General features: G+C 40.2%; 1 protein-coding gene across 3 annotated transcripts in view; it reads right to left on the bottom strand.

Annotated features, from left to right (window-relative positions):
- HCFC2 (host cell factor C2) overlaps positions 1-13,850 on the bottom strand; it is a 39,630-nt gene extending 25,780 nt beyond the window's left edge. For all 3 annotated transcript variants that reach the window (XM_045826432.1, XM_045826431.1, XM_045826433.1), the window contains exons 1-7: positions 13,678-13,850; positions 12,070-12,218; positions 10,753-10,913; positions 3,932-4,140; positions 3,006-3,090; positions 974-1,080; positions 678-866 (exon numbers count right to left, since the gene is read on the bottom strand). In XM_045826432.1, the coding sequence (XP_045682388.1) occupies positions 678-866; positions 974-1,080; positions 3,006-3,090; positions 3,932-4,140; positions 10,753-10,913; positions 12,070-12,218; positions 13,678-13,840 (1,063 nt within the window). In that variant the 5' untranslated portion in view covers positions 13,841-13,850. The remainder of the gene's footprint in view (positions 1-677; positions 867-973; positions 1,081-3,005; positions 3,091-3,931; positions 4,141-10,752; positions 10,914-12,069; positions 12,219-13,677) is intronic.
- Positions 13,851-15,321: the final 1,471 nt, after the last annotated feature.

Consider the following 15,321-nt stretch of genomic DNA (forward strand, 5'->3'; position numbering starts at 1 on the left):
GAAGAATGTCTAGGATGTCTGTCAATTTGGGTTTGTCTGATATTTGGGCAATGGATTTTGGGGGAAAGTATCAAAAAAGTGAAATTTGTTTTTATCACATAATATGGAAAGCAGGGGTAAATGACATCAACATGACTAATGATGACATTAACCCTGATTACTTGATTAAGGTGCTATTTGCCAGGTTTCTCCACCGTAAATATTCTATTTTTTTCCACTTCCCATACTCTCTTCTTTAGAAGGAAGTCACTAGCCCTGGCTGGTATGGCTCAGTGAACTGAGTGCCAGCCTGGGAACCAAAAGGTTGCCAGTTCGATTCCCAGTCAGACCACATGCCTGGGTTTCGGGACAGGTCCCCAGTGGGGACCAAGTGAGAGGCAACCACACATTGATGTTTCTTTCCCTCTCTTTCTCCCTCCCCTCTTCTCTCTAAAAATAAATAAATAAAATCTTAAAGAAAGAAAAAAAGAAAGGAGTCACTAAATCCGATCTACCTTCAAGGTGAGGGAAATTAAGAAACTCTCTTCGAGTAGGAAGTATCTACATATATTATTTTTTCCATGCATTTTTAATTATGGAAAAGATAGGTAGTGGCATTAACAGTAAAAAAGACAGACATTAATTGAATATTTATTTACCTAAAGGAAAAATTGTATCTTTTAAATACTCTTACCTACCAGTATCAAGATACCAAAGATCCTTGCAGCACACCTGACTATTTAGTGCTTTTCTGTAGCCATCTCTTCCACTCCAAAAATACAACCGAGTGCCAATTGCAACAGCACAGTGCCCAGCTCTTGGTCTTGGTCTTGAATTTTTTTTATCTTCCTGAGAATCTGATACTAGGGTGGTCCACTCTGCTGTATCTAAAAAGATAGAAATATCCATGACTAACCTACTATTCTTAAACTACAAAACAAAAATTTTTTTGTTAATAAATTTTACTTCAATAAGTAACTCTTAAAAGACTCACCCAGATTTAGGTAAGAAAATGAACTGGTACATTTCCATTCACTATCATGAGGTGAAGTCTCAATATTTTCCCCCTTATGTGGAACCCATCCACCAAAAATGTACATCCTAAAGAACAAACAAACAAAAAGAATGTCAAGTAGCTGATTTTTTCCCTAAAGCTTTAATTTTATTTTTTAGATTTAAAATGCTAATAATAGACTTATATTTCTTCTTTGTTGACACCAATCTACACAACTATTAACTCACTTGTCAATGTCAAGGCAATGGAAACAGGATCATGAACCAAGTAAAGTGTTCAAGAAGTAAACTTCTTTTAAGAGTTTACAATTTTATGAAACAATAAAGGATCAAAATTATTTCTCTCTGGCAAGATCTTCAAAGTGGGGAATATTTCAATTATTATACTTTTGAAAATTAATATTGCATGTAATATACTAAGGGTATCTCAGTCAGAAAGATACTCAAATGATCCAAGACACTCAAAGTCAAATTTAGAATTGTATGCAGATAGTAACCAAAGAAGGCTGAGTTTCATACAACTCTGGTCACTGACATCACTCAAATAAAAAACTTCAAACTTTTTTCTTGGGGCCCAAGGGGTTTCTGAGACATGTCTAGTGGCTACTGAAGGAGAAAGGTTCATCCCGCAGAGTTTAGGGCCCATGTGACCTCAAGCCAACAAGAGAAACTCTGTTTTTATTCTCTTATACAATAGAATTCCAATGAAAAGCTGCATTTTATGAAAGGGTTCTGCTGTTTTAAAAAATGTCTATTCTATTTATGTCTATTTTTTAAAAAGAACTAATGAGGTTCTAAATTACAACTAGTTGTTTCCTAAAACATTATATTTTATCTATTATTTTAAAAAAAACTAATAAATATGGTGACAGGAGGAGACTTGACTTTGGGTGGTGAACACACAGTGCAATATACAGATAATGTATTACAAAATTGTGTACTTGAAACTTATATAATTTTATTGACCAATATCATTCCAATAAGTTTAATAAAATTTGTAATAAAAAAAGAACTAATGAGGTTCTAAATTACAACTAGTTGTTTCCTAAAACATAACTTTTAAGGTAAAGCCCCTACACAAATAAATACTTAATTAAGTTCTATTTAAACAATACTTCTGAAACAATACCCAGTGTTGCACAAATAAGGGAACTTGTTAATGATAGTAATGGCTAACCAGTAAACTGCTCTCTGTGTACCAGGTGCTGTTTGAAGCATTTTATATGTATTAATCCATTTAATCTTCATGACAATTTTGTGAAGTAGATTTTATTATTATCGGCATTTTATAATTGAGGAAATTGAGATACAGACAAGTTAAGGTTTCTTGCCTCAGGTCATACAAGACAAACAGCAAAGCTGAAACCTGAATTCAGGCAATCTTGTTACAGGGGTAACTCCATCAAAAGTTTAACCATGGAGAAACCATTGAGTACTCAGGTATATTGAGTACGTGCATACCTGAGTACTAATGAAGCACTACCAAGAATATGTAAAAAGAAACAGTGAGGCCCTGGCCAGTGTGGCTCAGGGGGTTGGTACACGGTCCTGTAAACCATAAGGCCATGGATTTGATTTCCGGTTAAGGAATGAGAGGCAACCTATCTATGTTTCCCTCTCACATTGATGTTTCTCTCCCTTGCTCTCTTCCTCCCTTCCCTTCTCTCTAAAATCAATAAGCATGTCTTCAGGGGAGAATTAAAAAAAAGAAACAGTGAGGTGTGTCAAACCTGTCCATGGAGGGCAGGTCAGTTTGACAACACTCTGCATTACACCTATGTAATACCTACTCGTGCGAGGCATTGCGAGGAATGTAAAAAAGTATGAGTTAGCATGATAAGATAATGGCCCCATAAGCATTTTAGCTTCTGAAGGTATTTTTTAGCTTCAGTAAGCACAATCAATCACTATTAAATTCAGTAATATATTTCCAAGAAAATACTAACATCACTCTTCTTTGTGTGTATTTTTAAGTTGGTTTAAAAAAAAAGTAAAAGAAAAAAACACCATACTTGTTTCCTATAACACTGGCTGTATGAAGGCTTCGTGGAAGTGGCACTGTCCCTTTAGTTTCCGGTTTTGACCATGACATAGTTTCTACAAGTAAAAATAAGTACATTAGCAGCTTGATCTAATAACAGCAAACTACCTCAACTTGCAGAATTTAAAAAATTTAAACCCAAAAGGACTTACTAAATGTTTCAAAACTGTTACCTGAATTTCAGTTTAAAATAAACATTTCCATTGACATAAAATTGCCAGTCACAGAAATCTATTTACACTTGAATGTTAGTACTTATAGTAGAGAGGTGTATTTTGAGTGCCACCAATTTTAAATTGAGTATTTAAACAATACTTCTACTTCTGGCGCAGTTGCACAAATAAAGGAACTTACTTGGATTAAGGTTTTAACATTTTCAGTAAGAGTGCACTGTGCAGGAGATGGTCAAAAGTGAGAGGCACACCTACTCTCTAATTATTCATTCCTAGGATTTCTTTAAAAAGAGCTACCCAAGAGTTTTTCACTGACCAGCAATAACATTACTAATGTTATATTTCCTGTAGATAGAGTAATCATATAAATTTGACCATCCCCGACTGGGACACTTTAGAGAGTGAAAGTGGGTACCATTGAAAATTACATGGGACAATAAGCATGAGCCAGGCAGGACCCTCACAAGCAAACCAGGACATATGGTGGTCCTACTTATAGGAAGTACAGGAGAGTTACTGTCATAAACATTCACTTGTTCAACCTGATTGACCAGCAACCATTCATATCATGCCTCAGCTGCTCCTGGTGATGGCTTCAAGTGCTAGTTATAAATCTAAGTGCAACTCAAGAAATACTATAATCAAAAATATTTTTCCAAAAAATTGTTATATTTGCCTTTATCAATCATAAGCAATTCCTGAGCCTGAATCAAGTTAAGCTTACCTAAGTCAAGTTGCCATAGGTCATCCAAGCGAGCACCACACATTCCACCAAAAACATACATTTTAGGACTCCCAGAATCTTTTCTGCAATATATAACAGCTGTGTGGGATTCTCTTGGAGAAGGCACAGTCCCTTTAGTCACTGGAATGCTCCAACCCACAACACCAGAACCATGCTGTAGCTCCAACTCATAGAAATCATTTAAATACCTAAGATATGAAAGAAATAAAAACATCAGCATAATATATACATTTTGTTTGTTTCTATCTATAAAGTTAATAGATGCTTACTGTGAAAACTTCATATAGCACAGAAAGGCACTGTAAGAGCAGAAACCTGTACCTCATTCATTCAACGCATTTATCAAATACTACTGCATATCAGCACTCTTGTGGGAATAAGTAGAACAGAAGAGATCTAAAAGACTTCTGCCATCATTTAGCCAACCCTCTTGTCCATAAAAACAACCATGATGGTCTCAAAACATAGCCGTAAATTCTCTGACACCATTCCCACCAGGAATTAGGGTCTGTGTTCTCTTCCCTGATTCTGGGCAGGCTTGTGACTGCCTCAACTAATTAGAGTATGATGAAGTGACACTATGTGACTTCTTAGGCTGAGTTACAGAAGGCTCATGCAGCTTCGCTCTGGAATCCTGAACCAAAATATAAGTCCAACTGTCCCAAAACCACCATCTAGAGAAGTCATCAGTAGGCACATAAAATGACAGTCCCAGCTGAGTCCATCCTTCAGCCACCTCAGCGGAGGAACCACACCTACAATCATGTGACCATTCATGCGTTTCCATCTGAAGGCCTAGTCATCACTGCCTCGTCCTGTCTGAATTCCTAATACACAGAATCCATGAGCATAATAAAATGGTTTTTTGGATTACTAACTTGTAGGGAGGTTTATGACATGGTACAAGTTAATAAAAAAATCACTATGAATATCTACATGTGTATAAATGAGGCATACTACAAATGCCATTTTGCAAATTCTTTCTTTTTAAAATTTCACTCTATACTATCATAACAATGTCCTACATTTTTTTTTACTCTAGAAACTGGCATAAACTTCTCATCTGTGACATGTTATGTCTTCAATGTCTTCAGCAAAATGATATTTATAGAAATTTATTTCCTATGAAATTACTACTCAAGTATGAAGGCAAGTATGAAGGTAGCTCAATTGGTTAGAGTGACATCCTGATACGAGAAAGTTGTAGGTTCGATCCCTGGTCAGGGCACATACAGGAATCAACCAATGATTGCATAAATAAGCGGAACAAAAAATCAATGTCTCTCTCTCTCTCTCTCTCTCTTTCTCTCTGTCTCTGTCTCTCTCCCCCCTTCCTCTCTCTCTAAAAAAAGACAATAACAAGTGTTAGCAAGGATGTGAAGAAATTAGTACCTTCGTACATTGTTGGTGGGGATGCAAAATGGTACGGTCACTTTAGAAAACAGTTTGGTAGTTCTTAAAGAGTTAAACATAACTTTACCATATGACCCAGCAATTCTACTGCTAGGTTTCTATTCAAGAGAAATGAATACATGTCCATACAAAAACTTGTATGCAAATGTTTACAGCAGCATTATTCATAAAAGCCAACAACCGGAAACAATCCAAATGTCCATCAACTGATGAATGGATAAACAAATATAGTATATCCATGCAATGAAGTACCTATTCAACAATAAAAAGAAATATTTGATACATGCCACGACATGACTGAACCTCAAAAACATTACACGAAGTGAAAGAAGATAAATGCAGAAAATCATACTTATATGAAATACCCAGAAAAGGCTAATCTGTGGAAACGAAAAGTAGATTAATGTTTGCCTGGTGATTTGGATGGGAATGAGGACTGACTGCAAATGAATAAGAAATTTCTTTTTGGAGTGATGGACATATTCTAAAACTAGATGGTAGTGACGGTTACACAACACTGTAAATCTACCAAAAATCATTGAATTGTACATATAAAAAGGCTGAATTTTATGGTGTGTAATTTACACTTCAATTTTTTCTAATTCTCACCCAAGGATATGTTTATTGATTTTAGAGAGAGAAGAAGGGAGAGAGAGAGAGAAACATCGATGTGAGAGAGAAACAACCATCAGTTGCCTCTCATACACGCCCTGACTGGGGATTGAACCCACAACCTACGTATGCACCCTTATCAGGAATTGAACCCCCAACCTTTTGGTGTATGGGACGACACTCTAACCTAATGAGGCACCTGGTCAGGGCTATACCTCAATTTTTTAAAAAGAAAAATGAATGATATAAACACACAATTTCAAAATAGGAATTGCAAATGTCCAATAAGCCATTAATCAAGCTCATTCCTAGTTTTATCAATAAAAAATATCAAAATACGAACTTCCAGACAAGATAGAGGTGTAGGTAGATAATGCTTCACTTCCTCACACAACCAAAAGAAGGATAACAACCAATTAAAAACAAAAAATCAACCAGAACTACCAGAAAATCAAGCTGTATGGAAGTCCGACAACCAAGAAGCTAAAGAGAAACATTCATCCAGACTGGTGGGAGGTGTGAAGATGGACACACAGCAAAGGCAGTGGCTGCTAGAGGGGGAGGTTTGGGGATAGGGCCCCACATTTATGTGCAGATAAGCGAGGAGGAATAACTGGGGAGTGAGACTGCACAAACCAGGATTCTTGCATGGGAAACTAAAGCTTCAAAACCTCTGGCTGTAAAAACTTGTGGGGGTTCAGTGGCGGGGGAAACTCCCAATTTCACAGAAGAGTACGTTGGAGAGGCCCACAGGTTCCTAGAATGTACACAAAGCCACCTACCTGTGAATCAGCATCAGAAAGGCCCAATCTGCTTGTGGGTAACAGAGAAAGTGACTGAAAGCAGGGTAAAAGCCAAGCAAGTGGCATTGTTCCTTTTCTGATCCCTCCACCACATACAGACCAGAACACAGTGAAGTGGGTTGCCCTGCCCTGGCAAATACCTAAGGCTCCACCCCTTACAACATAACAGATGTGCCAAGACAAAGAAATATGGCCCAAATGACAGAACAGATCAAAGCTCCAGAAAAAGAACTTAACAATGAGAAGATAGCCAACCTATCAGTACAGAGTTCAAAACACTGGTAATCAGGATGCTCACAGAAATGGTTCAGTATGGTCACAAAATAGAGGAATAAGTAAAGGCTATACAAAGTGAAATAAAGAAAAATCTACAGGGAACCAACAGTGAAGGAAGGAAACAGGGACTCAAATCGAAGACTTGGAACAGGAGTATGAAATAAACATTCAACTGGAATAGAATGAAGAAACAAGAATTCAAAAAAGCGAGGAGAGGCTTAGGAATCCCTGGGACAATTTGAAACATTCCAATATCTGAATCATAGGGGTGTCAGAAAGAGAGGAGGAAGAGCAAGAAAATGAAAACTTATTTGAAACAATAATGAAGAAAAACTTCCCCAACCTGGAGAAAGAAATAGACATGTAAGTCCAGGAAGCTCAGAGAGTCCCAAAGAAGTTGAACTCAAGGAGGAACACACCAAGACACATCATAATTGAATTACCCAAGATTAAAGATAAGGAAAGAATCTTAAATGCAGCAAGAGAAAAGGAGACAGTTACCTACAAAGCAGTTCCTGTAAGACTGTCAGCTGATTTCTCAAAAGAAACCTTACAGGCTAAAACGGGCTGGAAAGAAGTATTTCAAGTCATGAAAGACAAGGACCTACATCCAAGATTACTCTATCCAGCAAAGCTTTCATTTAGAATGGGAGGGCAGACAAAGTGCTTCCCAGATAAGGTAAAATTGAAGGAGTTCATCATGACCAAGCCCTTATTATATGAAATGTCAAAAGAACTTATCTAAGAAAAAGAAGATGATCAAAACTATGGACAGCAAAATGATAACAAACTCACAACTATCAACAACTAAACCTAAACAAAAAAAAATTAAGCAAACAACTAGAACAGGAACAGAATCACAGAAATAGAGATCATATGGAGGTTATCAGTAGTGAGGGGAAGGGGGGAAAATAGGGGAAAAGGTACAGGGAATAAGAAGAATAATTGGTAGCTACAAAATAGACAGGGAGAGGTTAAGAATAGCATAGGAAACAGAGAAGCCAAAGAACTGATATGTGTGACCCATGGACATGAACTAAGGGTGGGGGAATGCTGGAGGGAGGGGGGTGCCTGGCAGAGGGGAATAAAGTAGAGAAAAAAATGGGACAACTGTAATAGCATAATCAATAAAACATACTTTAAAAAATCTAAATAAATCCATGAAATATATTCTTCTATTAGCTTGGCAAAAACTAAGAAGAGTGATACAATTCAGGATCGCCAAGGGTATAAGCACTCTCAATCACTGTTATTAGGAATATAATTGGTTCCCTGTCTTTGGAGGTTGATTCAGAAGTGCCTAACAAACTTAAATGTAAATATCCTTTGACATCACCCCAAATTCCACTTATTAAGTATCAATCTCATAAAAATTTTCATACATGTGAGCACTGACAGGTGTGGCTCACTGGATTGAGTGCCAGCCTTCAAACCAAAGGGTTGCCAGTTCGATTCCCAGTCAGGGCACACACCTGGGTTGTGGGCCGGGTCCCTGGTCGGGGGCATGAGAGAGGCAACGACACATTGATGTTTCTCTCTCTCTTTCTCTCTCCCTTCTCCTCCCTCTAAAAATAAATTAAAATCCTTAAAAATAGATAAATAAAAATATTTATACATGTGCAAAGACTTTAATAGCAAAACAAATATAGACCCCACTTCAACAAAAGAAAATACATGTCTGTATAGGATCAGATTAATGTTCCCAACTCTCCTCTCTCAACAAGTAAAACATGAATCCCTTGGTCATTACTGAGGGCTTGGCCTTACGGCTTCCTTCAACCAATGGCATGTGAACAGAAATGAATGTATTAGCTTTAATCAGGGGCTTTAAAAAGCATTGCATGTACTTACTTGCACCCTCAAGTAGCAGAAACTTGAGAAGCTTGCCAGTTACATACAATAACCTAAGAAAAGCTGATTCAATGTGTTACGTGACAAAGGTCCCAAAAGATACACATCAAATTGAATTATGTGTTTGCTTACGTGGGGGACAGTGATGCTGTGAGAAAGAACTTTATATACTTTCTAATTTTTATGAGTCTCTTTCTAAAAAATCTGTTAATGGAAAAATGAAAAAGACATGCTAAAGTATTAGTATGTCTTTAGTATTAGTATCTGTATTAGTGTGGTAGGATAAATTTTTTTTCCTTTTCTCCAGTTTCCAAATTGCCCAAGTTTAAAGGTTATTTTTTTAAATAAGTTGTAATAATTATTCTACATCATTTTTTTAAAAGATTTTGTTTATTTTTAGAGAGAGGGGGAGGGAGTGAGAAAGAGAGGGAGAAAAACATCAATGTGTGGTGGAGTCTACATGTCCCCAACCCAGACATGTGCCCTGTCTGGGAATTGAACCAGCAACCCTTTGGTTCACAGGCTGGCACTCAATCCACTGAGCCACAAGAGCCAGGGCTTAGTAAATGTTATTTTTAAAAGTTTGAAAAAAAAACTAAGACATTAATTTTTAAAAAAGATTTTATTCATTTATTTTTAGAGAGGGAAGGGAGGGAGAAAGAGAGAGAGAGAGAAACATCAATGTGCGGTTGCTGGGGGTCATGGCCTCCAACCCAGGCATGTACCCTGACTGGAAATTGAACTGCGACACTTTGGTTCACAGCCTGTGCTCATTCCACTGAGCTACACCAGCCAGGGCTCTAAGACATTAATTTAATGTAGTTAAAAGACACTGTATCATGGTCATAATAACTACTGTACTATATACTGGTGGCAACCTCAAAGTGCTTTGAAAATTATGCCAATGATCTTATTTAGTTATCACAATGACACTACAAGGTAGGCACTGAATCACTCTGATGTCAGTGAAGGAAAATGGGTTTAGATTACATCTACAGAAGGAAATACTTTAGTAACCGGTAAATGAGAAAACAGCCTTTGAACTCTACATCTCAAAATCTCGAGGGCTATGACAATGTAATCAAAACACTACGTGAAAAGGAAAAAGGGTAGTAATTAATTGTTTGGAAAAAGGAAGAAAGGGTTGGTTCAAAACGTAGTTGCTTGTGTGAACCACTCTAATAGCTTTCTGTTGGAAAAATGGAAATGAGGGCCTTCATTTTTTAAAAAAGATTTTATTTACTTACTTTTGGAGAGATGGGGAGGAAGGGAGAAAGAGAGAGAGAGAGAGAGAGAGAGAAACATCAACATGAGAGAGAAACATCGGTTGGCTGCCTCTTGTATGTGCCCAGTGAGGGCACTGAACCCACAACCCAGGCATGTGCCCAGACAGGAACCAGACCGGTGGTGACCTTTCGCTTTGTGAGATGATGCCCAACCAACTGAGCCACACTGGTCAGGGCAAGGCCTTCATTTTATAGTCAGATTTTTGTCATCAAATTCCCAGAGAAACCAAATTTTAAAAAAACCATTTACTACTTTTCATGTTCAGTTATGACAATTAAAATACATTAGTAGTCCCAAAAGATAAAAATATTTTGCTATAAGCAGTTACATTAGTATCAATTCAATAAGGATATTTGATTAGAAAAAGCATAATCTTGAAAACATTTACTCCAGGGACTAAGGAGAACAGAAGTGCACACAAATCTATTTATTCTCTGTAAAGTTGAAAACCAAAAGAGGCTAAGCTTCACCAATTTTAGTAATTAAAGAGGAAAGAAAAGAAATGTTCTTAATCTAAATCATAAAATAAGCATTTGGTCTGAAAAGAGGTCAACATACCTGGGCACATTGTTGTTTGAATCTTCACTTTCATTTGCCAGGCCGCCAAACAAATAGCACTTGTTACCGTACAAAGAAAAGCTATGTCCGAGCCGAGGACAAGGAGGTAAACCAGAAGAAGGGGGATGGGGCTTCACTTTTTTCCACAACCAACGGCTTGCCTAAAAAAGAGCATAAATACACTCAGACAAAATCAGGTAAGCATTCCTGTATTGCTAATAATGTAACATTATACTAATACACCGACAACGGAGTCTAGTCGGAAGGCTCCAAAAAGGCACTCTGGGGACAAATGACAATTAAGCAGATAACTTCTGGAATTAAAATAAATGTTCCAAGAGAAATTCAGTCTAGTCTCCCATATTCACAAGTTTCCACAATGGTAAACTAAGCTTATAATGATAAATACTAACAGTCCTAAAATATTTTCCAAATGAAAAAGTAAATATTATACGTAGCTTCAAGATTAAATTAATTTATATAATCTTACTTTCTGAAATTAGGTAATCCATTAATGGTATATATTTTAACCTTTAAATAAGCATAAAGATCATTTAACAAACCAAACTGCAAAACGTATCCTCTGGCTATAGATGCTCTCTTTACCTAAAACCATTTTTTAAAGTGAGTTGCTTGTAATAATCCACCTACATCCGCAAATTACCTGATGCCCTCATGATCACGGCCCTGAGAACACATGCACAAGTCAATTAGGGCTGTCACAGAGGGCTCTGAGACGGATTTCATAGAGAGTCAAAATTAGACAAGATGTGTAAAACTGCTATTCCTCTTTTGACTGTATTGCAAAAAAAAAAAAAAGATTACTAGTGTTAGGGTAAAAATTTCTATAACCAAGGCAGAGGTTTTCAAAGTATTGTCTGGGGACCTGCAGCAGCAGGTGGGAACTCCCTAGGAATGCAAATGGTGAGGCCCCACCACAGACAATATTGATTCGGAAATTCTGGGCGCAGGGGCAGGGGGGAGATATCTCTTTTCACAAGCCCTCCAGGTACTCTGCTGCAGGCTGAAGTTGAAGAACTGCTCTAAAATACCAAAGCCTAAACATTTAACAGGTACAATGATGCTAAGTAACAGATACCTTAATGATACAAGCCTTCCACTGGGTATTAGAAAAAGACTTATTTTAGGAACTAGTTTTTTAGTGAAGTGGAAACAATATCTTCTAAACTACAAAAAGGAAAGCTCATATGAGTTTAAATATGTTAATGGAATATGCTGTAATCTTTTAAAGAATTATAAGCAAGAATTATCATCATTACAGCTTCAGACTGAAATAGTAAATCTGAAACCACTTACTTGTAACTCATATAACTCATTGCTGTATCTTCCATATTCAACCATTCCCCCAAATACTAATATTCTGGTACCATCACAGACAAATCCATGGGCGGCACAGCCTGGAGGGATGTCTCCTCTAACAGCTGGTAGGAACCACTGATTTGTAACTAGTCGACAAAATAAAATGGAAAGCAATTATAATAAACAGTTATCACAAACTATGAATATGCACTTTATATGTACCATCTATATCAGTGGTTCTTAACTGGGGATGATTTTGCCCTCCAGGGGCAAACTAAAATTTTTTAGTTGTTAAAATTGGAGAGAGGGGGATAGTGCTGCTGGCTACTAGTGGGTAGAGGCTAGAGACACTGTGAAACTTACAATTAAGTACGGTGCAGCTCCCTTCAACAAAGAATTCTCTGGTTCAAATGTCAACAGCGCTGCTGTTGAAAAACCCTGATCTATATCATTTAGTGCTTACAACAACTCCACCTGATATCATCATCTCTATTTTACAAGTGAAAAATCTGACCCTTCGAACTGATCTTGGACAATTGGCAAAGCAAACTTCAAGCCAGACCTAACTTATTCCAAAGCTAGGGTTTTATACCATACTAAACTGTCAAATAACTTTTAAACTTTATGTGGTGGGGTGTCAGGAGGAGGGGAGAGTGAAAAAATAAAATTTCCCTACTCCACTATTCGATTAACCTTTAAATTACCACTATGATCATGTTGTTGGGTCCAAGAAAACTTACTACGGTACAGACCCAAAATTCAGTAATTACCCTTACACCACGGAAACAACTTTCTCACGAGGGCTGGCGCATTTACAAGCGGGAAAAACGAAACTCCAGCTTCCTTTCGAACCCACGGAGGTACTCAAAGACGGGCCCGGCCGGCCGGGGCACTTAGGATGTGCAAAGGCGCTCAAGCTGACAGCCCGCTTTCGGAGCGCCGCACGGCTGCGCTGCGGCGCACACACCCAACCGACTGTGCACAGACAGGCGCTGGTCTCCCTCTGCAAACACTTCCCCGACAGTTAAGAGGATTACCAAGGGGGTAAAAAATCCAAACTGCCACCTGCCAGAGACCGGGCTGTATTTGGGGTGAAAGTACCAGAGGCCTCTCCTTTTTCCTCGGCACCCCAGCCCTTAGATTCTCTTCCTCCTAAGGAAGGAAAGAAGGCAAAGACGGCAAAGGTCCGGAGGAGCTCTGGTTTGGAGTTGGTTTGGGTTTTTGACAGGAGAGGGATCTCGGAGCCTTGGGGTGGGCGAGACATTGGGCAGAGGCCCAGGCAGTTGGAGTCTCTCGTGCGCCGACGTCCGCCAGAGCTGGGGCGGGCGGCTGGGGGTGGGGGTGAAGACTGGTTCAGGACCGCTCGCTAGAGGGCCGGCGCGCCCCGCTCGGGGTCCGGTTCCGCCCCGTGGGCACGGGGAAACGGAGCTACCACTCTGGATACTGCGGGATCAGGGCCGCCTGGCCGAGCCGCGCCCCTCCGCACCCGCGGGAAGAGGCACTGACCCGGCGGTGACAGCTGTCAGGGCCGGGGCCGCCGCCTCGCCTCCCCTCCCCCCGCCGCGGCTCCCACAGGCGGGGCCGAAGAGCCGCCGTCGCGCCTACCCGTGTTGTAGACGTGAAGCTCGTCCGCGATGCCCTCGTTGCCCCCACCGAAGATGATCATCAGCTCCCGGATGGCCACGGCCCGGTGTCCGTGCCGGGCACGGGGGACCGGCCCCGTAAAGGAAGAAACCCGCCTCCAGTTGAGGAGGCTGGGAGCCGCCATCTTCCCAACCCCCGCCCCTCTGCCCACAATGCAGCGCGCCCTCTCCGGCGCCTCGGCTCCCGGGGGAGGGCGGGGACCCGCCTCCAGCTGTGCGCGGGGGTGGGGGGGTGTTGTCACGTGACCGCGGTCAATCGCGACCGGGCTGCAGGCCTTCGGGGAGCGGAGGGGTCCTGGCCGGGGAGTCCCGCCCCAACTCCGGGCGACGTGGCTTGTCTGGGTACCCTTGGCAACGGGTTTTTGGGTGACCTTAGCAACGGCTTTTGGGTGAAAGCACATTCCCTACCGACCTAGTCTCCCTTCCCCACGCAGAGCCCCCATTTGGTATTTGCGGGAGAAGGTACAGCGTTTTACTTTACGGCTACTTTGAACGTCTACGATGTGCGGGCGAGCCAGACCCTTTACAACGCGGGAGAAAAGCTCGCGTAGAAGTTCCAAGTGCCGGGGAGCGGGGAGGGGAGAGGCAAGTGTCTTCGCGGAGGAGGTGACGTGAGCGCCCGGGCTTGGAGGATGCCCGCGAATGCGGGAGAGAGGGAGGGAGGTTGAACCAGGATACCGCGACCCGGAGCGCAGCACTAAGAACACCCAAGGGGAAGATCGGAGCTGAGCCTACAAAGGCGTATCAGGCCGATCAGGTTTGCGGGATGACGTGCCAAGAAATTTAGGAACGGCAAGCCGCGAACCGTTTTTTTTGTTTGCTTTGTGTAAGCTGGTGACGTTATGTATAGATTTCTGTTCTATTAGTAACACTTAAGCATCTTCCATTGCCAAACACTGCCCTAATTACCTTAGCTGTATTAATTCACTTGATCCTCCCAACAATCCAGTGGAATAGTTACTGTTATCTCCTTTTTGTGGGCGGCGAAGTGAGGCACAGGGAAGTAAAGTACTTATCCCACGGGCACAGAGCCGAAAACGACTGGGAGCGGCATTCAAACGCAGGGCTTCTGGTTCCAGAGCCCCTACCCTTAACCACAGTACCGCCTCCGATCATAACTGTATGTAACCCTTAAAAAGCTCGGCTGCCTTGTAATCTAGCCCCACACAGAGTCACACTCAAAGAGATACAAGGCAGCACGAAAAAAAGAAAAAAGAAAGCAATTTAAATCCTATTTTACACCCTCAAGAATGAGGAATATGCACATACTTCAAATTTTCTAAAATTCTTTTTTCTTCATAATCTATAATTTTCAATATTTCTCCTATGCCTAGGTCCCTCAAACCTAAGCATGTTTCTCCACCTTTTCATCCACCTAAACGTACTCTTGATGGGTGATTCTCTACATTCTTCTTTTTATTTTTTAATCTCACTATTCTTTTCAGCTCCCGCTTCTCAAGTTCTTCCTCTCACTATTACCCCAATAGCAAATATAGACAAAGAAATTTGGGGAAGAGGGGGGGACAATGGCTGGAAACAAAGAAAGGAAGGTATGAATATTTACATATTAATATTTTTCTTTGTCATATATTTAACATGGGCTCAA

Source organism: Phyllostomus hastatus, unplaced genomic scaffold (genome assembly GCF_019186645.2).
Source record: "Phyllostomus hastatus isolate PE091 unplaced genomic scaffold, TTU_PhHast_1.1 phas_scaffold_755, whole genome shotgun sequence".
NCBI lineage: Eukaryota > Metazoa > Chordata > Mammalia > Chiroptera > Phyllostomidae > Phyllostomus > Phyllostomus hastatus.